General features: G+C 34.7%; 6 protein-coding genes across 16 annotated transcripts in view; 2 read left to right on the top strand and 4 right to left on the bottom strand.

Annotated features, from left to right (window-relative positions):
- Positions 1 to 6396, top strand: part of LOC116848496 (E3 ubiquitin-protein ligase Ubr3) — a 32814-nt gene extending 26418 nt beyond the window's left edge. For all 6 annotated transcript variants that reach the window (XM_032824641.1, XM_032824642.1, XM_032824643.1 and 3 more), the window contains 9 exons: positions 82 to 228; positions 344 to 652; positions 865 to 1093; positions 1275 to 1484; positions 1569 to 1885; positions 2018 to 2377; positions 2564 to 2695; positions 2797 to 2936; positions 3164 to 6396. In XM_032824641.1, coding sequence (XP_032680532.1) covers positions 82 to 228; positions 344 to 652; positions 865 to 1093; positions 1275 to 1484; positions 1569 to 1885; positions 2018 to 2377; positions 2564 to 2695; positions 2797 to 2936; positions 3164 to 3281 — 1962 coding nt within the window. In that variant the 3' untranslated portion in view covers positions 3282 to 6396. The remainder of the gene's footprint in view (positions 1 to 81; positions 229 to 343; positions 653 to 864; positions 1094 to 1274; positions 1485 to 1568; positions 1886 to 2017; positions 2378 to 2563; positions 2696 to 2796; positions 2937 to 3163) is intronic.
- An 801-nt stretch (positions 6397 to 7197) lies between these two features.
- On the bottom strand, positions 7198 to 9434 carry LOC116848502 (small ubiquitin-related modifier-like). Its single transcript, XM_032824657.1, has 5 exons — positions 9271 to 9434; positions 9056 to 9124; positions 8872 to 8949; positions 8581 to 8652; positions 7198 to 8438 (listed from the first exon to the last, which is right to left on the bottom strand). The coding sequence occupies exons 1-5, from the start codon at positions 9283 to 9285 to the stop codon at positions 8376 to 8378; spliced, it is 297 nt and encodes a 98-aa protein (XP_032680548.1). The 5' UTR covers positions 9286 to 9434; the 3' UTR covers positions 7198 to 8375.
- A 1799-nt stretch (positions 9435 to 11233) lies between these two features.
- Positions 11234 to 14380, top strand: LOC116848477 (alkylated DNA repair protein alkB homolog 8). The gene is made up of 7 exons (XM_032824599.1): positions 11234 to 11484; positions 11713 to 11944; positions 12171 to 12290; positions 12413 to 12613; positions 12886 to 13274; positions 13471 to 13626; positions 13773 to 14380. The coding sequence occupies exons 1-7, from the start codon at positions 11344 to 11346 to the stop codon at positions 14316 to 14318; spliced, it is 1785 nt and encodes a 594-aa protein (XP_032680490.1). The 5' UTR covers positions 11234 to 11343; the 3' UTR covers positions 14319 to 14380.
- LOC116848478 (exosome complex component RRP45) lies at positions 13103 to 17880 on the bottom strand. Of its 3 annotated transcripts, XR_004378974.1 has the most exons (10): positions 17617 to 17880; positions 17405 to 17499; positions 16966 to 17188; positions 16398 to 16615; positions 16060 to 16287; positions 15727 to 15854; positions 15363 to 15445; positions 14971 to 15082; positions 14743 to 14821; positions 13103 to 13250 (listed from the first exon to the last, which is right to left on the bottom strand). XR_004378974.1 is itself a non-coding variant. In XM_032824600.1 (9 exons), the coding sequence occupies exons 1-9, from the start codon at positions 17680 to 17682 to the stop codon at positions 14793 to 14795; spliced, it is 1182 nt and encodes a 393-aa protein (XP_032680491.1). In that variant the 5' UTR covers positions 17683 to 17880; the 3' UTR covers positions 14310 to 14792. The 3 variants fall into 3 exon arrangements, 2 of the variants coding, with proteins under 2 accessions (XP_032680491.1, XP_032680492.1); XM_032824600.1 differs by lacking the exon at positions 13103 to 13250 and having other exon boundaries at positions 14310 to 14821; XM_032824601.1 differs by lacking the exon at positions 13103 to 13250 and having other exon boundaries at positions 14310 to 14821; positions 16060 to 16206.
- A 606-nt stretch (positions 17881 to 18486) lies between these two features.
- LOC116848487 (protein crooked neck) lies at positions 18487 to 22647 on the bottom strand. Of its 4 annotated transcripts, XM_032824616.1 has the most exons (3): positions 22521 to 22600; positions 22358 to 22445; positions 18487 to 20919 (listed from the first exon to the last, which is right to left on the bottom strand). In XM_032824616.1, the coding sequence occupies exon 3, from the start codon at positions 20908 to 20910 to the stop codon at positions 18898 to 18900; it is 2013 nt and encodes a 670-aa protein (XP_032680507.1). In that variant the 5' UTR covers positions 20911 to 20919; positions 22358 to 22445; positions 22521 to 22600; the 3' UTR covers positions 18487 to 18897. The 4 variants fall into 4 exon arrangements, with proteins under 4 accessions (XP_032680507.1, XP_032680508.1, XP_032680504.1 ...); XM_032824617.1 differs by lacking the exons at positions 22358 to 22445; positions 22521 to 22600 and adding an exon at positions 21795 to 21943; XM_032824613.1 differs by lacking the exon at positions 22358 to 22445 and having other exon boundaries at positions 18488 to 20919; positions 22521 to 22647.
- Positions 22648 to 23337: 690 nt separating this feature from the next.
- Positions 23338 to 24541, bottom strand: LOC116848510. Its single transcript, XM_032824668.1, has 2 exons — positions 23754 to 24541; positions 23338 to 23379 (listed from the first exon to the last, which is right to left on the bottom strand). Exon 1 carries the CDS (start codon positions 24470 to 24472, stop codon positions 23756 to 23758), a length of 717 nt encoding a protein of 238 aa, XP_032680559.1. The 5' UTR covers positions 24473 to 24541; the 3' UTR covers positions 23338 to 23379; positions 23754 to 23755.
- Between the last annotated feature and the right edge of the window lie 6 nt (positions 24542 to 24547).

Below are 24547 nucleotides of genomic sequence, written 5' to 3'. Positions count from 1 at the left end.
TATATATATATATATATATATATATATATATATATATATATATATTCAAACCATAAACGTTCATGCATCCTCTTGAAACAGGCAACTAGCATTATCGGTCACGAACGGCAACAGTCGGATAGGCTAATCCTTCCCACGTCTGATGAGGATCCGCCTATACCAAAAGGAAATACTCGCGGCGCTTATTTCGACCGTCGAATGGACGAGATGAGTCGTCACTTCGATACAGTAAGTGAATACTAATACTTATATTAACATTTTTTTAATGAGCAAACTAGCTACATTGTATCGTACAGGATAATTTATTTTGCGTTCTCCATAACATCATATACTCTTGTTACAGTTTTCGTGGCTGCTGTCGGTCAATCTAGGTTGGGAAGGTGGTGTTCACGTACAAACTTGTGGTCATCACCTGCACTTGGACTGTTTGAAATCTTATCTGCAGTCCCTACGTAGTCAACAGAGGCAGCAAAGTTTGGCGGTGGAGCGAGGTGAATACTTCTGTCCACTGTGCCGGCAACTGGCTAACTCTGTCCTGCCGCTCTCGCCGCAACTGGGCGAATGTGCAGCAGTAGTGCGATCTCGTCATACCTCCACGGTCACTATACTCTCAGAATTAAATAATTTCCTGAAGGAGATCCAACGAAATCCGGTATGTGTACGCAACAAAATATAATTATAATTTTTTCTCGATGTGACTTGTTAAAGATATTCTTAATATATTACAAAAATATTTTATATAAATCATTTATTACAAAATATTATTTTTATTTTTATGACTGTGTGACGCTATGCAAAGAATTATATATGATATATATAATCGAAAATATGCATTCTGTAATTACATGCTTATTTTTGTTTCAGATCTCTTCGAATTTGGCTATCGCAATGGGAAAGGCGATGGAGGATATGACGAGTTGCACGTATTTAAAGTATAAGCAAAAGAACTGTTCTCCTAGTCACCAAAGCTTGTTCCTCTTCGTAACTTCCGTAGCACGAACTAACTTCGAGATTGAACTCGTACAACGTGGCGGTTCGTTGTGTGCTCCACCGCCCACGACGATACCTCTGACGCCTAAACGCGATTGTATAGGTACGTTAGTGTCTCCTGACATTGACTTATTAAACAAAATTTTGTTTAACGTTCGCTCTCCTACTTTCTATACAAAATTTGAAATGTTAGAGTCCTAATAACGATTATATCTCTTTCGTAATTTTTTTGTTCTTTTTCTCGGAGAATCGTCTTTACCTTCTCTTTCCGTGTTCTTTTGCAGTCGCGCTTCTTCATGTTCTGGCAATGCACGCCCGAGTGCTAACGACATGGCCGGTGCATCACACGTGGCAGCAATTGTCCGGTATGCCGCCGGAGCCAGTGTCCTCACTCGCTTTAACACCGCACGAGAAGGAAGTTCCACTCCTTCTCAGGGATCCAACCGCTCTCCTTATACAATTTATATTATTGTTACCGCTGCATCTAGATCAAAGTATGTATTTTGCCTCTATAAATATTGTTTTGCACGTTTTTATTCTCATATATGTATCTATATTGACGCACTTTTCGTTCGCAGCGTACTTCTCCAGCGTGGTAAAAGTCATTTACAACTTGCTGTACTATCAAGTAATACTGCAGATAAGCTGTAACTTCTCGCAAGCCGAACGAAACACGATCCTAAAAAGGAGCCGTTGCGGCTCAGCCACGTCTTCGGAGACGATACTGGCAAAGATTATTGAATATTTTGATGAAAGCGAGCTTTATTCCGACGACGACAGTGAGCTTTATTCCGACGATGACAGCGAAGTCTCCTCGGATGACAACGCTTGCAAGCCATCCACATCTTCCTCCGCTTCCTATGCGAGAGTGAAGACACACTGCGTTGAGCAACAGGTATTTCCTAAACAACATGTAGAATCACATATATGTCAAAACAACACTATAATAACATATCTTTATTTTATTAAACTTTATTTTTTAAATATATATATTTACCTGTATGATTTCTCGATCGTTCAATTTTAGATCCAATCTTTGTGCCTGCCATTCTTGCGAGTGGCCTCGTTATTGCGTTATCATTTGTACGAACAACCATTGCCGCTAATCAGGACACCACAGAGCGAATTCGTGCGATTAGTATACTATCTGGAGTTAGTAACGGAGGGCATGGACTGGGACAGTTTTAATTCCACGGTAGCACTCAATTGGCAGGACAAGGAAGCGAGCGTCTCGGTGCCGCAACTGTGGTGTGATCAGCTGCTAGCATTCGTCAACCGTTTCGTGAAGTTAGCTGAGCCAGCCAGGAGCCTGATTGTGGAACAACACATATCGTGGCAGGTGCCAAAGCTGCTCAGTTTGCCGAGGGAATACGAGAAAATTTTCACCGTAAGAATCCCTTAATTCTTAAGAAACAAAAAGAAAAAATCAACAGACTTTAATCATTAAAACAGCTGTAGTTTTTTTTAAATACATTATATAAGTATGTTTGAGTATTCTAAATTGAAGAATTTACCTTTGATAATGCTGTGTCGCTCCCATTTCGTATTTGTAACTTGTGTATTATTCTTTTAGTATTATCACGAGCGACATTGTGGTAAGTGTCATTCGATCCCTCAGGAGATCAGTATCTGTTTGTTATGTGGCACTATCGTCTGCCTCAAACAAAATTGTTGCAAACAGATGAACGTGTACGAGGCTATACAGGTGAGCACGTTTTATTATCACGCGTTTTATTAGAACAACAGAGAATGAATTTATGTACAAAGAACGGAGTTTTATGTAGAAATCTTTTATTCTCTTTTCAGCACTCAATCGATTGTGGAGGTGGAACTGGTATATACCTCGTAGTGACCTCAACCTATATCATCGTAATACGAGGTAGGCGAGCGTGTTTGTGGGGATCTTTATATCTCGATGATTTCGAAGAGGAGGATAGAGATCTAAAGTAAGTATAAATTATTTTAAAATATTAATGTGCATTAGGAGATAGTGTGTATATATATTTAAAATATTAATTATAAAATAGAAAATGGTTCGCGATGATCGCAATCTAAAAGCATAGAAATTTAAAATCTATAGAAAGCAGCAAAAATTGAATTTCGATATATATATATATATATATATATATATATATATAATTTTATAAATAATTCTCCTTTGCGTGTGTTGTAGACGTGGCAAGCCGCTATATCTCAGTCAGGACAGGTATCAACTATTAGAACAACAGTGGTTAGCGCATCGATTTGATCATACGAAGAAAACATGGGTGTGGCATCGTGATGCTCTGTGACCCATCACGACGTCATCGTACGCAGGTCGCTCGTAATAATTTTCTAAGACGAAGACTCAACTCTCGCTCGCTCGCGTTTACAAAAACTCCCGATTCCGTTTTATCCCTCACGCAAGCAAAAGAAATGCCTCGCCTGCAGTAACACAGCGCTTTTAGATCTAACAGAGAGACGACCGCACTTCCCTGTCTCCTGCCTTCCCCCTTATAATGTCCTTCAGATATTATATATTTATTATATGATGCGCAATCTCACATAAGTAGACATTATTAACGACGAATGAAAGTATTAAGAATACTTGTGCATCCTCCCCAGAGGAGGAGGAGGAGGAGGAGAAGGAGAGTGAAAAAGATGATAATAATAATGGAGAATTGTGCATATATATAGTCACGCGTAAATTCGAACGACAATTACGTTTTATAGAGACCGTATTATTACAGTCTCAAGTTAAAGATCTGTACATTTTATTTAAGTGTACATACATATGTATATGTGTATATGTATATATACATATGTATACATATATATGTACACACATACATATATATACATATAGATCCTGCATCCTAATGGTAAAAAAGAAAAGAAAAGAGTACTTATTTAGTACGTAGCATTTGTACTTTCTAGGAAAAAATACTATACTTGAGTGATAAAATGATCAGAATAAATAATGGGAGGTGAAAAAAGGAAACCCGCATCCGCATAGCTTCATTTCCGTTATGTTACTTGTGAAAAATCAATTTAACTTTACATAATCGTTAGCATTGATCAAGTATAATGCTTTAGTAAATAAAGAACAAAATTCATGACTAAAGTCAGAGAATTTACAGATCATGGAATGTTTACGAATTTTAAAGTTTTCATAATTGAAAACTATAAAAGTAGGTGTTGGCCCTTTCTCTTCTAAAGTACAGGTGCATACCTTGATTTTGTTTTTTTATTCATATCTTAGCAGCGCTATAAATAATTGGTTGAAAGCGCGAGAACGATGAGAGATAAAGAAAAGGAAAATAAATATGACGAAGACTGACGTCTTGAAATGCTTTCTATAAGAATATTCTATATTTATCTGCCGGATAAAACAAAGATATTATAGAAACTACATTATCAGAGACTATTTTTATTATTTTTAGTACCCGATATGTTATTTAATCTTCGCGAAATGAGACAGAGCCGTGCATATGAGATAAACGCGAAGGAGAACATACTAGGAGATAAACGTAAATAGGAGTGATCTCTGCACGAAAAAACGACAAGAATTCAAAACGAGAATCTGTCAATTCTTGTTTGCAAATATATATGTCCATTTATATTCTGCCCATCGATTCACATATCTATTGCATCAACCATTCACAATGATTAAATTGCGGATTTAAAATTTCTTCTACTTGTGCTCGTAATCCTGCTCAAAAGTCAGTTGATGATTGGTGTTGAATTACTTGATGTTACATTCACTTTGCCTGTGAGAGCTGATCTTCGTGTATTTTTCTTGTTAAAACAATGAAGACAAGATTGTACTTCGAGCGTTCCCTGCTTCTCATCCTCGTGTATTTCTCTGTCTTAACATTCACCGACTTTCCTTAACGTTTTCCAGACGTTAACAGCACAATTGGTAGTGTTAACTTTTTTGGAGTCTGCTTTATCGGAATCGTGATGTGTCTCCCTTGATAAGTGTGAACTATTATTTATTTCGTAAGAAACAAGTTCTGTACCATTCTAGACATGCCCCAGATAGCACAAGATGTCCTAAAATCATCTTAGATATGCTCAAAATATGTGATACTTTCCAGGCGTTTTGGACATGTCCAGGATGATTCTAAGATGTCTTATGTTACTTACCGCTATACAACAGAAATCCTTGATTTTATCGATGTACAACCTTGAGTTGATGGGTATGTTATAATTGTAAAACCGAATCGACAGCTTCTCGTTTCAAGACGCAGCACTAGCTGCACGAGAGAACGACGGTCCGATTTGATGACAAAAAGTATGCATGAAGAGAGAGAGATGTCCGTTACATACTTCTGGCGAAGTAATCGATTGTACCGTCTATTCTCGAAAAAGAGCGCTGGTATATGCACACTCGTTTGTAAGTTTTTTCCAATAAAATTTGAATAAAATAATCACGATTGCGAGATATTGCTCACAAGCTTGCATAATCGTGCAAATCGGAAAAAACATATGCAAACGAGTGTATACGGAGTGACCCATGACGACTCACGAACTCAATTTTAGCGACGATCTCTTTGATCCATTCTTACAGGCAATTTTTCAGAAGTAGAAAAAGGAAAACAGAATAGTTATAGTTACAGGATAATTATATTTATATACCCTTTTCTCATCTTATGCTTGTTTATTCACGCAAGCTATGATGATTATAAAATAGTGATATCGTCTGAGTCCAGTTTAAGAAACGATATCGCGTTTAGTTTTCGATAAAGATTTTGAGATGTTGACTCTATGATAATACGTCGAATTTTCAGCTAGTGTCACTAAACCTTGTCTTCAAATTCTATTGTGTCAACTTAAAATTATTTGAAGGACGTAATTTTGTTAAAGCTTATTTCTTTTTGATGAGCAAGATCCAGACGAAAATTATATTATTTTCATAATTATTAGTTATATTAACAAAATTACATGAATTAATTTTAAAAAGACTTTATCTTCGTAGACTTTCGATTATAGACTTAGTTATGAAGATATGTTAGAAATTCGGTCGCGATCAGAGTCCGTTTTTGAAATTGAGCTTGTGTGTCATCCTGCATATATACATTGACTTCTTGATATGGACTTTCACAAACTCCCTATACTGTAGTAAATACGTTAAAAATGAAATTGCTTCTTCTAGGGTACATTTTCGTATTGTAAATATGTAATAATGTTGTAGCTCGCCACATATTACATTATATTAGTCAATGCTCGAGAGAGAGAGAGAAAGAGAGAGAGAGAGAATGATTTGTATATAGCTACATAATTATTTTTAGGAGTATCTTTGCTTATAATATAAGAGTCTATATGATGGAACACATACAATTAAAGAAAGAGCTGATGATTAATGAATTATTATATAATTATTGATTATGTTTAATGTATAAATAAAAACGATTTAGTCGAAGACCCATTTCGTCACTTTTATCGCTTCATTAAAATGATATTATCTCGTAACAATTGTTGAGAAATAATATCTTAGATTGATCCTCTATCGTAGTTTATAATCATTCCAAAAATTCTTAATAATACTTTAAGGTTTCTGGCCCCTTGCCGCGGTCATCTTGATTTATAATGCCAAAAGCGATCAAATACACGTTAAAAATTATAAAATACGTAGAAATATATAAAAATATATATCTATAAAATGACGCAATCGATTGAGATATGTAAAATAGCCCCCTTCTCCTCTCCGCGATCACTTCTCTTCTTCTAACAATCAATAAATAATCGTACAATTAATATGACATGCAACTTTCATCATTAATCTATCTTTTCTCATGATTAATCACGTTAATTTTATGGTTATTTATTGATTGTTACAGCAAAAGGTAAATGTTTAGACTATTTTACATATCTGGATCTCGATTACGAATATAATTTTAAGGATACATCTTTTTATTTCAACCTGCAATGTTATAAGAATTTTTAGCGTGCATTTTCTCGCTTCTGACGTTATTAATCGGGAGTCCCGCGCTAAGGGATCAGGAATTATAATTATCCAAAGAATTCAAGACAAATTGTTGGATTTATTTCCTTAAATTTGGAATTTTCATATAAATTTATGAAAATAAGTCATTATTGTGTGATTTGTTAGACTACTTGCACATATGCAGAGAATTAAAATTTATATTACATAAAGTATTTATAACGAATAATGTATTCTCGCGTGAAGTTACATATATGTATATTCACAAATTTAAGAAAATATACATAACCATATTATTATATATTTTTTTAAAATACACAGGCAATTACATATAAGTCAAAGAATTTCTTATATTTCTTGAATCACTAATACAGAGATTTCATATTAGCGACGGATGTAAAATATGCTTGTAAAAAAACATTCGGGCTCGTTAATGTATGTTTAATGGTTTTTTATATCTAAAATGTCACTTAAACATACTATTTTCTTCTTGCACATAAGAACTTCATTACAATCAATCATTATTGTTATTAATTTTTATCTAAACAATGCGGAAGACCAAAGGACATTGTCAAAATATTTCAAATGGTGCTTGAACATTTTTCGAACATCCTTTGAGCGTACTTCGAATTCCGTTTAAACTTTCGCGTTGATAGATATGAAACTATTTAAGTGTTCAGGTAATTTTTACAGAAAAGTAAATTGTTACATAAATTCGATACAGGATTTTGTCTTAACATGTGTAAATATAGTATAACATGTTTATAGATTCGGTACTCTTATCCCAGAGATACGAATTAATTACATCAATAGTACACGTATCGAATTTCATGATCTATAAAAAGTAAGAAACGTTGGTTCCTTTCCTAAGAGAGCAAAGTGCTGATCTTGAATTTTCGGAAGTTGCACTTCGCGAACCACTTATCGTTGCAATCGTTCAAAAGAAGCGACACAAAAAAACTTAAAATTATCATTACTTTTATTACAGGTATACCTCAGACGTAACAATTTTGTCATATCATTTTTGCATTATTCTGTATTTCCCGTGAAACAGAAAAAGAAAGCAAAAAACATTAGAGATGTTTGAGAATAAGCAAGAAATGCTTTGAATTGCCTGAACACATTTTAACAACAAATGATTTCTTATCTTTGTTGATATTACAACAATGGTAAGAAAAAAAAGACAAAATATATAGTCATATTCCAGTACAACTGTCGATATAAATGTTTTATGATTGAATTAATGTTTTGTACCGCATGAGGTTTGCCTTTTGGTAGAGGAATGTATGACAGCACATTTTACAACATCATGTGAAATCGAAGAGTTTACAATATTGTTTGTTAACCTGTGTGTTGTGTATCTATATATGCGTACTTATAAACTTGTCCATTTCTTTTTGTTACGAGTCACTTTCACTTTAAAATTATCAGAACGAAATGAAGACTCCCACCTGACTACTCAATAGCGACCACCAGTCTGTTCTTGATATACTTCGATAACATCATCATTTTCCATTTCAAGCTGAAAACAATCACATAATTAAAATTATTTCTGATGCAACACAAGAAGAAATCTAAATAAGTACATATGAATATACTATATTTATAAAAAAATATTAATATTAAATTAAAGATAAAGCTTATTATAATGAAGAATGACTTGCCTGCTTTGGTGTTTCATCATCATTAATTCTTTTACCATCAAAAAGAAACCTAAGCGATGTCATAGGTACACCCTAAATAGAACTTATTTCATTATTATATGGAATATTATATATACACTATGAAATAAAATTCAATAAGAAAAATATAATATTTATGATTATAACAAAATATATATTGTATGTTAACATACTTCTTAAAACATATTAATTAACTAAAGAAAACAACTATTTTGCAGTCAGTATTTAACAAATTAATTTTACAAAGTTCTATATAACGTAAAAAACACGTACCACGCGATCGCTGTAGGATTTCTTCAATTTACCCATCTGAGTGGTCATCTTTACCCTAAAGTGAATTTCATTGCTGTCCTGAAAAAAGAAGGAGAAATCTTATGTGTACGAATCTTACGCCAGTACGAACAATCGTAAAAATATAAAAAAAAAAATAAAAATGGTATGTGTACACATAGCTTACGTTTCCGACAACTTTGAGCTTGATGTACTCGGAATTAGCATCGCCTGGGCCGGCTTCGGGTTTTTGTTCCTAGTAAACGACAAGGTTATAGCTCAAGCTTTGAAGTCGGCAAATCGAAGTAATATTCCAAAACGGATTTTAATCAGTGCTAGCCATTCGGCGCAATTATTATCACCGAACAACAAGAAATGCGAGGAACGCTGTAAGATTCTTACCTGATTGTCCGACATCGTTATCAATTAAATATAACAAATTCTTCACCACGCGCCAGAAACGGTAACCAAACACAAGCTGGCAATATGGCGCCCCGATTTTGTCAGTCTCACAGCCTACCACATTCTACTCCAGCCCGCCGGTAAGAAAAAGCTCAACGGTCACCATGTTCATAAACTTATCCGTTTGGGGAATTCGACAGAACTAAAATGTTCGATTTTCAGCCTTGGGTACAATAAAAAAAATATATTAGAAATAGGAATAAATATTAAATATTTAATATATATATATATTATATATTTAAAATTGTTTATTTTTTTATATCTAAAATTATGTCATTTTTATTTCTAATTACTAATTCCTAATTTGTAGTATGTTAGTCTATTCTGTTCTTTTGTTTTGAATAAAATAATTCTATTTTATTCAGAAACGCGAACAAATCTAATGCTCCGTTTAGTTATATAGATCGTTGTGAATACCGGTTTAAGAAAATATAATTATTTTATTTAAAACATATGTAATAACTTCTGCACACAGGGAATACCTGCCGCGCAGTAAAAAGCGACGCAGTAGCCAATAAACTTTCAGCTTTCATGGATCAACAACATTGATTGGCTACCACATTGTCAATAGTAGCAATAAATATAGGCGTTTTTTCATTTCGTGACCACGGTAACGTTTGGTTGGTTAGTTTGGTCCACTTAACATTCGTAACGCCGCGAGCGTCAATTTATTAGCGTGTTCGACTGGCCCTGGGTTAATCGCTCCGAGAGCGATTAATGACGTCATAAATTTCTATTAGCCAATCATAAAGCTTATAAGTATTTGTTTGACCAATAAACGTAGGCTGAATAACCCAGAGTGGGTTAATCCAGAGCCAATCGAATATGCTATATTTTTGGCTTGGTTTACATTGTGCACTTCATACACGTAACTAAATAGTAACTTTGTATTAGATAATCTTAATATCGAAGATATATATAAACAACGGTATATTAAGCTGGTATAATATTTATCAACAAAACATATTATAATGATTGAATGCGTCGCCCTTGATATGCATTGTCGATATTAAGATTATCTAATAGAAAGTTACTATTTAGTAACTATTAGTAACTATCTAGTAACTTACTATTTAGTAACTATTAGTAACTATCTAGTAACTTACTATTTAGTAACTATTTAGTTACTATTTATGCGTATCAAGTGCACGATGTAAACCAAGCCTTTGTTACTCGAGGCGTTGCGAGCGTTAAGTGGACTAAACCAACCAACCAAACGGTATCGTGGTCACGAAACGAAAAAACGCCTAATATCGCAGTCACAGATGCTGTTTATAGCCATCACTATTTTGATTCCTCGTTAAGGAAAGTAGCGGCTCGTAGCGGAAACTTTAGAACTAAATGATCCATATAGATGTTTATAGCCATCACTACCTCAATTCCGCGTCCTGTGTGCAGAAGCCATTAAGCCCGTATCAGATTACCGATTGCACAGGCCGACCCGACCGCCGACTCTCAATGGACCAATCACAGTGAGGCGCCGACTCTGCGCCTCACTGTGATTGGTCCATTGAAAGTCGACAGTCGTAGTCGGCAGTCGAGTCGGCCTGTGCAGTCGATAGTCTGATGGGCTTTAGTTCCAAAGTTTTCGCTACGAGCCGTTACTTTCCGTAATGACTCCTGTACACAGGACGCGATAATGCTTGCCGCGCGGCAGAAGTTCGCGTGACAGCTAATCAATATGCTGCTTTCCGTAATAACCTTCTAGCTCTTACGGAAAAACAACATATTGATTGGCTGTCGCGCGAACTTCTGCCGCGCGGCAAGCATTACCGCGTCCTGTGTGCAGGAGCCATAACGCGGAATCAAGGTAGTGATGGCTATAAACAGCATTTATATTTGATCTTTTATTCACAGACTTTTATAACGGGTCTAATGTACTCCTTAGACCCGTTATGTCCTCTATATCAAATGCACTCTGCAAGATCTTTGCAGGTTATGTTTGCGTTTATAAAGAGTAGTGGTTATGTCCCGTTACATAAATTCTTCCTTTAAATATTTAAAGATCAAGCTATGTATCCAAGTGATGATACTAGCATTATAATTAAAGATAATAAAGAAAAGAACGATAGAAAAAGTGTACGCAAACAAAAACGTGCTCATCATAGACTACTTAGGGATATGAATATTAAATGCTCCAACGATCCCACACAAGTAAGCATTAATTATTTATTCTGTATTTAAGCAAAATTATATGTAGAAATTTGAGTATAGTATTACTACTTGTTCAATTCTTTTTTCATTTTAACTGGATTTTAATTCAGAGCAACATACTTTGGATGTAATTTGAAAGTTATCGTAATCTATATCTAATTTCTTAATTTAATTTAAATTGTTTCGCTTATAAATAATATTAAAATATACACATTTTATCTTTTGTAGCATCTAATGATATGCAATGGTGGCTTAGTTACTGGCATAAAAAGAGAAACATTACAATGTGTATTAGATGCATTAATCTCAAAATATGTCTTAATAATGCCATCAGGCAAATCATATTGTTTCATAACATGTAACACAAAAGAAGATGCGACATGTGTATACAATTATATTCATGGACGCATTAAACTTCCAGGCCAAAATGGTCCACTATATGTCTGTTATACAGAAACAGGTAAAATGCTAAAAAATTATATAAAGCAAATATATTTAAATATAAATCTATATTATATCTCTATGTATAGTCATCTAATAATTATGATGTTATTAACACAGATATCATTACTAGTAATATATATAATATGTATTTTTTAATATTTAGATAATATTTTAATTATATGAATAAATAGATGTAAATCAAATTGCATAATACAAAATAATATAATAATGCTTTTTTACAGTTCCTAATATAGATGATATGAAGAATTCTGCATTTCCACCTGGTCTTATGTTAATACAAAATTTCATAACAAAAGAGCAAGAAGAAAGTTTGTTGAGAACGCTCAATTGGGACGAATGTGGTAAAATGCACTCTACAAGATGTCTATTCAAGACACACTCGTTATGTGCAAATAGAATTCGTCAAACTGAACACGAAATTTTGCAATCTATGTAGTTTTAAAAAATGTTAAATGTATTACAGAATCCGCCTCGTCGCAACTGAAGCACAGACAAGTGAAACACTTTGGATATGAATTCGAATATGGCACGAATACTGTCAATCCTGATAGGCCGATTACGCCGATTCCGCAAGATTACAAATTTTTACAGATCCTTTTTGATAAACATGGTCACAAGTACGTGTACGACCAATTGACTATTAACAAGTATTTACCTGGGCAAGGTAGCGCCTCAACGTTTATATCTTTATCAGCCCACAAGTTTACGTCCTAAAAATACGTAGAACGAAATCTTTTATATTATAATTACAAGTTCCCTCAATTTCTCCCTCCATTTCATGTTAATTGCAAATTTACGTTTTATATTTTTATATTTTCATTTTCTACAACAATCAATAGTGACAAATACTTCTATATGATAAGCATGCGTAAATTTGTGGACTGACACAAACAACGAACAATGTCGTTAAGATCTCTGATCGTGCAACAATTCAAGGTATACCACCACACGTCGACACGCATAGTGTTTTCGAGGACACGATACTGTCCTTGTCGCTAGGCTCGTCATGTGTTATGAACTTCAAGCGGTCGGATCGGAAGATCGATGTGCTGCTGCCAGCCAGATCGTTGTTAATTATGACGGGAGAAGCGAGATACGCGTGGACACACGGTATTTCTCTTCGTCACAGCGACGTGATCGACATAGAGAACGGTAGTACGACGCAGGAACGCGGCACCAGAGTGTCCTTCACTTTCAGAAAGGTACGGCGTGCCGGTGATTGCTGCTGCAATTTTGAAGAATACTGCGATAGCAAAGGACACGATGCTCCTACCTTCATCGACGCCAAAGCAGCATCAAGCCTGGAAAATTCATATGTACATAAAGTGCGTGAATTAAGTATACAAATTCGTACATTGTACGAATAATTTAAATCTCATTATTATTTCTTTTTACAGGCATGTAATAAATATATATTCAAATAATTATCAGCCATTATAAATATATTTATTAATATAGTAGATGTCAATTCATGAATATTTCATTTATATTATATATCATTATTAAAATTATAACTTTCAGGTTTACGAGGAAATTTCTAATCACTTTAGTGAGACAAGACATAAACAGTGGCCTAACGTAACAAAGTTCCTCGAAAATTTGGAAGAAGGCACATTGCTGTTGGACGTGGGTTGCGGAAACGGCAAATATCTTTGTGGAGATCAAAAAATATATAAAGTATTTCTTATCTCTTAATTATATTTTTATCTTGATTGCTTAATAAACTGGAATATATATTTTTCCCTTTCAAACTAATGCATCGAGTACAGTTGTCTCAAGATTTTTTATTGCTAATGCGTTATTAACTTAGATGATTGTTTCAGCTGGGATGCGATCATAGTTCGGGATTAGCGGAAATCTGTCGCAGGCGTGGGTTCGAGGTGTTGCTGTGCGATTGCCTGCATTTACCGCATCGGGACGAATCCATCGATGCGACGATTAGCATAGCTGTAATTCATCATTTATCCACACGAGAGCGACGGAAACGCGCCATCGCTGAGATGATGCGAGTACTCAGGCCGAACGGCAAGTGTCTGATCTATGTATGGGCAAAGGAGCAACGCAGGGATTCCGCGGAATCGTTCTATCTCAAATACGGATCTAAGAATAAGCAAGAGTACCGCGAGATCAACCGCAAGATTTCCGAGTGTCAATTAACGCTGCCGATTCACGAGAACAGAACAAATTTCGCTCACAGTGACATGCTAGTCCCTTGGAAGAAGAAGGGCGGCGAACGTTTCCTTCGATATTACCACGTGTTTCAGGAAGGCGAGCTCGCGGAATTGTGCGCGGAAATACCTGCAACCACGCTCAAGAACGTTTACTACGATCAGGGAAATTGGTGTGTGATATTGGAAAAATGTAGATAGATAAATTTACTGATGTATACAGAGATGAAATAAAAATTAGATTCACAACGATCAAGAATTAAGTTGTTTCTTGATGATTTTTTTGCGTTTCCACTTCTAATATTCTAAAATTTACATGTAAATTAAAAAGCATATCATGCTTGAAATACTTCCTTAATCTTTGTTATAAAAGTTAAATCAATGAATTTCTTCTCATGGAGTTATATAAAAATATGATATTAAGAAGTTACAACAGTTTATGAGAGCTACAGAGAATTAAGAAAACTTCAAAAAAGTGTTCAAGGATGTTAATTTCGGTTAATTTTTTAAATTTTATATAGTTTTACTGATTTGTATGAACTCGTAAAAAAGAGAAATAAATCCATCTTTTGTAACAAAATTTTTAGTTCCATAATGTTATAATATTATCAATTTTCTTCATTACCAAAATGTTGAAATATATTTTGGAAGAAAATACGGAAGTCGCACAATCACTCAATTGCTATCTTCCACGTAAATTTCATCTGAAATGCAGAAGAATATGTTTTGAATATTTACAATGTCCCACAAAAGACAGAATTCTGTATAATTAAAAATTGAGATAAAATGTACTAAAAATAATTAAGTTTATTTAATAAAATTTAAATAAAATATAATGGATATCATTGTTTACCTATGTTTGTTGGTGTTCTTTTTGTCGGAGTTCGCGACTTGACACATTTCTCATCGTTTGAACAATCGGAGTCATCCATACTGCTAACACTACTTTCCCTCTCAGGCGAATTCTATTGAAAATAAGACAGAAGAATATAATAATTAGGAAAACAAAAAAATTTACATGTTTGCGAGTGAATTGTATATATAAAGTGTCAGTACATTGCTGTACTATATATTTTTTGAGCAACTAGTCCAAATTCATAAAATATAAATCATATATGACAATGTGTGTCTATTAAAGAAAATGGTGCAATATAAAGAGATAAAAAATAAAGGAAATTAAAAAATTAAATACTAAGAAAGAAACAAAATTGATCCCACATTGAACATATATATAATTATACTTACTTTGAAGATAGGTACCAATTCAGCCGATCCTTCATGATGTTTTATAATACGACTACCCTCATTCTCTGTTTCCATACTTTCATCTGTAAATTGTTATCATTAAATTAAAATATGTATATATATTTAAAATACAACAAATATGTACATATATCTCTATATCTTATCTATCTTTATATATTTATAATATATTTAAGATACAAAATACATTTAAGATGGTTGATAAAAAAAATACAAATATTAATAAAAATTGAGATGCAATCATTTTAATTTAACAGATATAAATTTTAACACCTAATATTGTATACATGAAATTAATTTTATATTTTAATTATACATTTCGAAATAAATAAAGATACAAACATACCTTTAGTTATAGCTACTGCGTCCCATTTGCGTAGTTTGATACTAATATGATTGCCAATCATTGAGGTGAGTTTATCTGCATGAATGCTTTCTTTAAAACTGCAGATGTTGCTGTTATCTTTTTTATACCTAAAACATCATATATCATATAACTATTGAAAGATGTGTTGCATAAGGATAATATACTTTTTAAAATTATAACAATGTTAAAATTGTAAAAATATATTTTATTAAAACTTTAAGTGTATTTATTAAATATGCATAAAGAAGTGATATCCTAAATGTTTTTCCAATCTTATTTTATTGATATTATTTTATTTGTTATATACTTTACCTTGATTGCACATCTTTAGTTACTGTTTCCTTTATCTGCTGCACTAGTTTAGCTGCATAAGTCGCTGCGTGATACGAAACAGCAGATATTACATCTTCGACCGTCATGGTTTTTGTTAAGTAATCAAAATGTAAGCTACAGAGTTCTCTGTAAGAATTTACACCCAGAGTAAGCCGAGCAACGCCAACTCTTTCTTCTATGTACGTAGGATCCATTATGGTGTTACAACTGTAAATATATATATATATATATATATATATATATATATATATATATATATTTATATATACTTACTAAAATTGTAAAATATTAGTAATATAAACAAATGTTTAAAAAACCTTTCAAAAGTTATAAAAGATATGCAGACTGGATAATGAAACAATGTTAATGGTAGAAAATCCTTCTCAGAAGCTGGATGTATGATAACTTCTTCACCAGTGGAAGTAACATCTGGCCTATGAAAATGTAACAGAGCAGCAAGTGTCGCTATGGAGGCACAATCAATTAGATTCCCATCATGATTTATAACATTAATATCAATTCTTAGGTTCCACACCTGAATATAAATAAATAAATCACAATATGCGTATATTACATAGTAATATTATGCATTATGCAGAAATATTTAACTCTTAATTACTATAGTGAAATTCTACTCCACCAATAATAACAATGTTTTATCTTAAATGTCAAATCTTAAATTTTTATACAATATCAAAATAAAATTGAAAAATTTGTAGAATAAAATTGTTATAAGTATTTTGACCACATGAAAATCAATCTTACAGTAAAACATGAAATAGCCTTTAGAAATGTTTATAAACCCAAGTTTTAAGTTATATCACAATATCAATATCTTATCATTATAGTATTAAAGCTTAACAATGTCAAAAATATTCTAATAACCTTCTTATCTGCTACAATACACAAAGATTCCAAGTCTACGCACTTTGAATCTTTAAAGCATTTTTCCAGCTGTCTGCTGATCATTATAGCTGCCTCAGACTGTCTACCACTTTCAAAATTTTGGGCAGCTAACTGAGAGAGTTCAACATTTATATGTATCATGCCTTCATTAGGTCGAGATGTTTTTGGCTGTTGTATATCACATGATACTTGTGCAATTGCCCTAAAAAGAACCATCTTTTAATATTATGCAACATTATATGCTAACATCTCTATATGTCATAAAATATAAAGACTGGAAATATAAGACTGGAAATTTCATAATAGTCATAATTTTTAATATAAATAAGATTATTCAGATAGAATATGATAGTGAATACTAGTGATTCATTAGCAAAATCGCATATAAATTTATCTTTTATTTAACTTATCGATTTACTTTGTATTCCCGAGAGATACCATGCAACATCCCCAATTGGATCCAAAGTAAATTTTCACGGAACGTGCCTCTAATAAATTCCGGCCGTCTAACCTCTAAAACATAATAAATTCATTATACCAATTTTACATAAAATATATAATTACATATATACAAAAAATTAATGTTTTAAATAGCCTAATAAATTTATAATAATTAAAATGAGTACATACCGTTTCCTCCTCTATACATTTATTAACAAAATTCCGCTCGCAGTTTGTAAGCAAAGTCTCCCTCATTTTTAAAATATTTTACGCAACACGCATGAAATGTTGAAATTCTCGAAGTTATTATCTTCTTGGAATATATTCATACACAAAAAACAATAACCTATAATAGTTTTGATATAAATTATATTATTCTAGTTTAACCGCCGCTACGCAGACACGTTTGTTTAGGTTGCGTTCCGTTTCACGCATTATGCGCGCATTGCCTACAATATATGTAACATGAACTATAGATAAATGCGCGCAATGCGTGAAACGGAACGCAGCCTTAGACATAACCTGTGACTTTTTTGAATGTACTTTGGAAGAGAATTTGAATAGTGCAAAAAAAGAAAAAACAAAATTAAAAAAGAGATATTATAAGTTGCATAACCAAAAATATTCACGGGAAAGGTTGAAGACTTGGTAAAGGGTGCGGTCCAATAACCGCTGCAAATGTTATGTAGCGTTTCTCCCTCTTGTTCTATTCCTCGGATTCGAATGAAGAAAGAGAAAGAAGTAAAAACGCTACAAAGCATTTGTAGCGGTCGTTGGACCGCACCTATAAACATATTATACAATTTAAAAAATTCAATATATAGAAAAAGTAAAATACTTCCATACTTTTGGTAACTGTCATTGAATTTTATACAACTTTACCTAAAATCAATGAATAGTAAATTCTTTTAGATAACAATTGTTATGTTTGACTTACCTAGTATAATTTTGTACATTTTTCAAACGTACACACATATGGTATATAATTTTGTAATATATACATTTTTAATAAAATATATGTTATTTTTGTGAAAAGATTTATCTTTTTATTCTTCTTACAAGTAAATTAAATCAAAAATGTTCTAATGCAAATAGTATTAGTTCTAATACAAATAATATTAATTCTAATATACAAATATTATGATGCAAATTTATTTTTATCATAAAATGTGGAATAAGTTTGATTTAAAATAAGAGAGAGGTATATATTTAAAAATCTCGATATTTCTCACGTAAGATGACGCAAGATATCACAGTTTATATGTTACATTGATAAATAAAGATTGATACGATCATAATCCAATATATATGGATTCATCATCGTACATTCTTTATAACTTATTTTACGTGTCTTATTTCTCTCTTATTACATATAACTATATAATATACTTATATACTAAATATACTTATCTACAATATATATTTTACAAGTTAAATTTTACAGCGTCACATACATAAAACTTCGCTGTCTCAAGATGCTTCGTTCTGTTTTTTCCAAGCCTTCGCAGATGCAAGGAATTTAAGATTCGGTCTCTGCGACTCATCCTCGGGGAACACAAAGTCAAACACCTCTTCCCAGCCGTCGTCATTGCCATCCTCGTCGACCACACGTCTCCTCTTCTTCACACGTCGTGGCATCTTCTCCATGATCTTGGAGAGAGTGTCAGCGATACCTTTTTCGTTCTCGAAGTCTTTCCACGCTTCCAATAACAGTACACGACTCTCCGTATCGCCACTGGATCTCAAGGCGTCGTTACCGCGTTCAAAGATACGTCTCGCCAGGACAACATTATCCGGCGCATCGTCGTTGCCTGGATTAAGAAGCTCGAACTTGGCATACGCTATCCATACCTTTACGTGCAACGTGCGCTCCAGAAGTCGCTCGAACAACTGCCTGGCATTCTCCGTTTCACCTTGCGCGATCTCGAAGTCGATATACGACTTCCACAGCAGTTCCGGCATGTCCAGCCGCGGCCGTGCGATCGCGAATTCGTATATGGCACGCGCACGCTCAATCTCGCCCAGCCGCGTCTCCAGCTCGGCAAACCTCATCCACGTTGTGCAGTTCTCCGGGCCGAACTCGAGGAACTTCTCGTACAGCTTGCGGCAACGATCAAACTCCACTAGTTGTATCTCCAGTTCGATATAGCCGCGATACAGCTTGTCGGTAGGGCAAACGCCCAAAGCAAATCCCAAAGTTTTCCTCGCCTTCATCAGATCTTTTTGTCGGATCTCGAAGTACGCATAGAGCAGCCAAATCTTCGAGAAGGTGAAACGCTTGTGTGGTATCAGCTCTAGACATACCTTGTACACTTGTCGACACCGCTCGACATCTTTCGCTTCCAGTTCCTCGAAGAGCGCGTACTTGATCCACAGGTAGATATACCTGCGCCAGAACTGCTTCTCTTTCGTGGGCGGCACATTGGCGATCGCACGCTCGTAAGTCTCACGGATCATGTCGACGTTACCTTCGGACTCTACCAGCCGCAGATAGTCGAACCATGCGTCGTAATTGGCCGGATTCTCCTTGACCTCCTGTTCGTACTGATGCTTTCGCTTGCTGACTATAACATCCTCGATGCCCGAGCGATCGCCGTACTTCTTCTCGTGGATCGTGTACGCCTTGTAGATCTCCTGGGTATTGTTGCGCGGTATGTGCTCCAGCGCGTACTTGTAGATGATACGGGCGCGGTCGTGTTCTCGCTGGGCTTCCTCGAACTTGGCAAATGCCAAGAACAACCGTTCGTCCAAACCCTCGTCGCCGTAGAAATTCACCGCGCGCTCGTAAACTGTGCGCGCTCCCCTGATGAAGCCGTACGACTCCTCGAAGCGCGCATACTTGATCCAATGGCGAACGTCCGGATGTACCATCACGAAACGCTCGTAGATCTGCCGGGCGCGTTCGATCTCTTTGTAACGTAGTTCGAACTTGATATACGTCTGCCAGGCCTGCTCATCCGGCTCCCACTCCATCCACCGTTCGAACACCTGGCGCGCACCAGCTATGTTCTCCAGGGTCTCCTCCATATACGTGTATTTGTACCAAAATTGATTGGCGCGCGGCAACAGCGTGACCGCGCGATCCCACAGATTACGCGCGTGGTTCACTTGACGATTACGCATCTCCATTTCCGTGTACTTGAGCCAGAGCGCTATGTTGCGATGATCCACCTCGAGCGCGCGCTCGTATATGGACCTCGCGCGCTGAATCTGCTTCTGGCTCTCCTCCCATTGCGCGTACTTCATCCAGTTGGTGATGATCATACGGTTCTTACGGATTATGTCCTCGAAAGCTTTGCGCTTACGATGCTGATAATCCGCAAGCTCATGCGGGTCTGAGATCTTCTGCTTCGGCGGTGGTGGCAGTATCTCCAGGTCGCGCTCCTTCGCCTCGCGCAGCAGCTGCTCCGCGGTGATCTGGATCTCCGCAGGCGCCTTGTTTTTCACCTTAGCCACCTTCGGCATCTTCTGCGACTTCTCCATGATTCTTTGCTGCACAGATATTGCTGTGTTAGTTTGACCTGTAATATTTATGTAGCACTCACGATTACACAATGTTATTTTTATGACATATATAGCTAATAAGATTTGGATTAATAGCCTACATCAAATATTAATAAATATTACAAATATCGTTGAGCTTTTAATATCATAAGGATTCTAATGTATGATTTTATATAAAATAAAATCATTAGATTTTTCAAATTTTACAGATTATATAAATTAAAATATATAAAAAAACTTACAAGAGAATGTGTGAGAGAGAAAATATATAAAATATATAGGATTGGCTAAAACATTCAATTATACATCACATTAGTTCCTGATATTCTAGAAAAACCTAATTTCTCATGCATTTCCAACATTGTAGTTAAACTTTTTGCCTGCATTCATTGATTCCGAGAGAAAATTTTACAACTAAAACTAAACAACCATTACTGTTGCAAGAAAAATCAAACTTTTCTAGAGTGTCAATAACTAAGAAGAAAGAACATCCTGAGTAAAAATATATTTTGTTTCACTTAAACTTATTGCACCAATATATACCTGTTCAGGAAGTTCTTCGAAAAAGAATAAGTCTAATTGAATGTTTCATCTTACTCATCTATGCCACCTATTTTATGTGTGTATGATACAAAATTTTATATTATTACGTATTTTAAAGAATTGTTTACAAAAATGGGTAATTATACAGTTTACACTCCTCACTTCCGATTTTGATGAAAAAATACTCAATCGACGCGTTTTTTAAAGGCAAACAACTTTTCTATTTGGAAAAATCGTCGCTCTCTACTGCGAAGCAAAATATTAATTGACAAAGTTGATCACTGTTAAGGTTAGGTAATTATTCAGTTCACACACATCACCTCCAGTATCGATGAAAATATACTCAATCGGCGCGTTTTTGCATGTAGAATAAGAATTTGACAAAAATAAACGTCGCTCTACCCCGCGAAGTGAGAAATTAATTGATAAAGTTGATCAATACTAAGGTTAGGAAAACTGTCATACGACAATATACAGCACCTTAATTTGATGGCTCCTGCTATCCTGGCGGCATGGGAGGAGATAGTATTTAAAAGGAAGTTTTAAAACTTTTTTTTAAATAATATTACCTCCCATACCGCCAGGATAGCAGGAGCCACCGAACTAAGGCTTACAAACGTCTCAGTTCGTTCACGGGGCACGTCTTTGACGCTGTATATCGTCGGTGTGACAGTTTTACTAACCTTAATAGTAATCAACTTTGTCAATTAATATTTCATTTCGTAGTAGAAAGCGACGATTTTTGCAATCATACTCATGTATGATAGTTAGGTTAGGTTAGATTTAGTATGTACTTGATACGTATCAATATACTTGATATGGATCGTGTATGTTGATTTCATCTCTTCTTTTTATACAATTTGAGTATTTACATACAACTTACAAAACTTTGTAGTTAATTGACTCCTCTCTCACATCTTTTTATGTTTATTTTTATAACAGTTTTCTAGAGGTTAGGTTTACACACATTCCTGATATAATCAAAACAGTAAATTTAATTAATTCAAGTTTCATCTAAATAATAGATATTGATAAAATATACTTACAAAATCACTCTTCAGACACTACAAATTGTAATAAACTATAGTGATAAAATAGACACTGCACGTCTATCAATGGTGTCTTCGTATACACATGTACAGTCTGGAAAGAATCTCTCTCTCTCTTTCTCTCTCTTTTTAAGCTTCGTCTACAATATGCGGGGTAAGCCATAAGAATTAGCCAATCATAACTGATTATTTTTGTAATAATCAACTATGATTGGTCAACTTGCTAAAGCACTTCAAAGCATTTGTGGCGTCTAAGTTCCGATCCACAATTGGTGTAGCAAACTTTATTGCAGATCACACCGCGTCCAATATTCGATGTACGACGTCCGATATCCAATAAGAGAACAGCTTTCTATTAGAGAATTCAATTCTCCATTGGAAAGCTGTTCTCTTATTGGATATCGGACGTCGTACGTCGGACATCGGACATGGTGTGAAGGTGCCTTTACATGGGAGCATCGAGCGTCGAGCGTTAAAGCGGTAGCCAATCAACGTGCCGCTTTCCGCAAGAACTACAAGTATACTTCTGGAACCTGATACGTTGATTGGCTAACACTTTAACGCTTCACGCTGGAACGCTCCCATGTATTGGCACCTTAAATCTTCCATAAACCTTAAGGGGTTACACCACAGTAGAGAGCGAAAATTTAACGTTTTTTTGCGATTTTTTTTTAAGTGGAAGGAAAAGTAAAAGGGTAATTCTTTTTAAGGATGTTGTTAAGCATGTTTTGAAGTTTTAAAAAAAATTTTGTTTATTAAAAAATATTACAAAATGGCTGCCCAACAGCCGTTTCTGCGGAACGGTTTTTTTTTAAGGGGCTTCGCGGCACGCAGTAGAAGTGTAGCAAAAATTAATCTGGAACAAAATAAAAAATTTTTTCTTAAACTACATTAGTATAGCTATAAAAATACGTAGGGGATTTTGAAAATATTCATTTTTGTTAAATTGGCGAGCATTTGAAAAAAAAAGTTCATTTTACTACCAAAAAACGGGCACTTATTTGTACCTAAAAAATCGAAATATTAACTTATCGAAAATCGGCTACGTATTTCTATGCGGAATGTTGTTTTAAAGATGTGATATTAATTTGGAGTGAAAAAATAGAAAATTGTTTGAGTTATGCTGCGTGCCGATTTGAAAAAACGTGTTTCGAGAAAAACGCGTTTAAAGTTTTGACTCGTGTTTCAATCTTAATAAAATAAAAATTTGGATTATTAAAAATTTTTTACCTTTAATCTGCTATTCCAGCACCGTAAAGCTGACCTTCCAGGTTGCTTAACTCCTCCTCGTTTTCTTTCCTGGACGCTTTTATGCTGGAGCGAGCCTCTTTCGCTGCGTCCGTCAAAGAGCGGTCCGCGCGTTGTATTCGAGCAGCGTCCGTTTCTAAGCAAAAGTTGTAGGATTGTGGTCCAATGTTCATGTCCATCACTTTCATTATTCTTAAAACGTTTATCAGTCCATCATTAAAATTACAAACAGCAATGTCACTTGCTATTTGTAATATTTTCTTTCCGCTTGAATAATTTTTAGGAGCCAAGTGCCAGACTGTAGAATTAAAACTTTCGTTGCTGTTCTGCGTATAGCCTCCCAAGCAACGATTCAGCAACTCGTCACGGCTCAAATCCTCGTAGATTGGTCTGATGGCTTCAAAAACTTCGTTCGATAGTGCCGGCTTATGATGAAAGGAGTCTAAGGAACCCGTTGCTTGCGCCTTCTTCCATTCGCACCAAGACTCTGAGCATTTTTCGTGCTGTGGATTTTCGTCAGTTGACATTTTATGAAATAATGTCGCCCAGATTTCATTTCTCATATTTTCCAACGAGTTTGAATTCCGTCGAATGGCCAAGCCATAATAAATTGTTAACTGATCAATTAATTTCATAGTTAATTTTCCTTTTCCTCCAAGATTTTTTGTTTTTTTTCTCAAATTTCTCAACCGAGTGCCCATTCGTTTTTGTACATGATCAATACATTCTTTTTTTGACACTTCAAAATTTTCATACGGTTTTGCATCCAATATCCC

The sequence above is a fragment of the Odontomachus brunneus genome, unplaced genomic scaffold, assembly GCF_010583005.1.
Source record: "Odontomachus brunneus isolate Ranch 3 - 2012 unplaced genomic scaffold, Obru_v1 Obru_scaffold_096, whole genome shotgun sequence".
NCBI classification, from domain to species: domain Eukaryota; kingdom Metazoa; phylum Arthropoda; class Insecta; order Hymenoptera; family Formicidae; genus Odontomachus; species Odontomachus brunneus.
Note: the sequence above shows the minus strand (reverse complement) of the source record. Positions and strands in the feature narration are given on the sequence as shown.

Coding starts and splice junctions, on each gene's coding strand:
- LOC116848510 (XM_032824668.1), bottom strand. CDS start 24,472: ATGGGCACTCGGTTGAGAAATTTGAGAAAAAAAACAAAAAATCTTGGA.
- LOC116848477 (XM_032824599.1), top strand. CDS start 11,344: ATGTATCCAAGTGATGATACTAGCATTATAATTAAAGATAATAAAGAA. Junction 12,614..12,885: donor CAAGTATTTACCTGGGCAAG/GTAGCGCCTCAA, acceptor CAACAATTCAAG/GTATACCACCACACGTCGAC. Junction 13,627..13,772: donor GAGATCAAAAAATATATAAA/GTATTTCTTATC, acceptor TGATTGTTTCAG/CTGGGATGCGATCATAGTTC.
- LOC116848487 (XM_032824613.1), bottom strand. CDS start 20,910: ATGGAGAAGTCGCAGAAGATGCCGAAGGTGGCTAAGGTGAAAAACAAG.
- LOC116848502 (XM_032824657.1), bottom strand. Junction 8,950..9,055: donor AGCTCAAAGTTGTCGGAAAC/GTAAGCTATGTG, acceptor TTCTTTTTTCAG/GACAGCAATGAAATTCACTT. Junction 8,653..8,871: donor AATCCTACAGCGATCGCGTG/GTACGTGTTTTT, acceptor AGTTCTATTTAG/GGTGTACCTATGACATCGCT.
- LOC116848478 (XM_032824600.1), bottom strand. CDS start 17,682: ATGAGGGAGACTTTGCTTACAAACTGCGAGCGGAATTTTGTTAATAAA. Junction 15,446..15,726: donor CGCAGTAGCTATAACTAAAG/GTATGTTTGTAT, acceptor AACAATTTACAG/ATGAAAGTATGGAAACAGAG. Junction 14,822..14,970: donor AAGAACACCAACAAACATAG/GTAAACAATGAT, acceptor TCTGCATTTCAG/ATGAAATTTACGTGGAAGAT.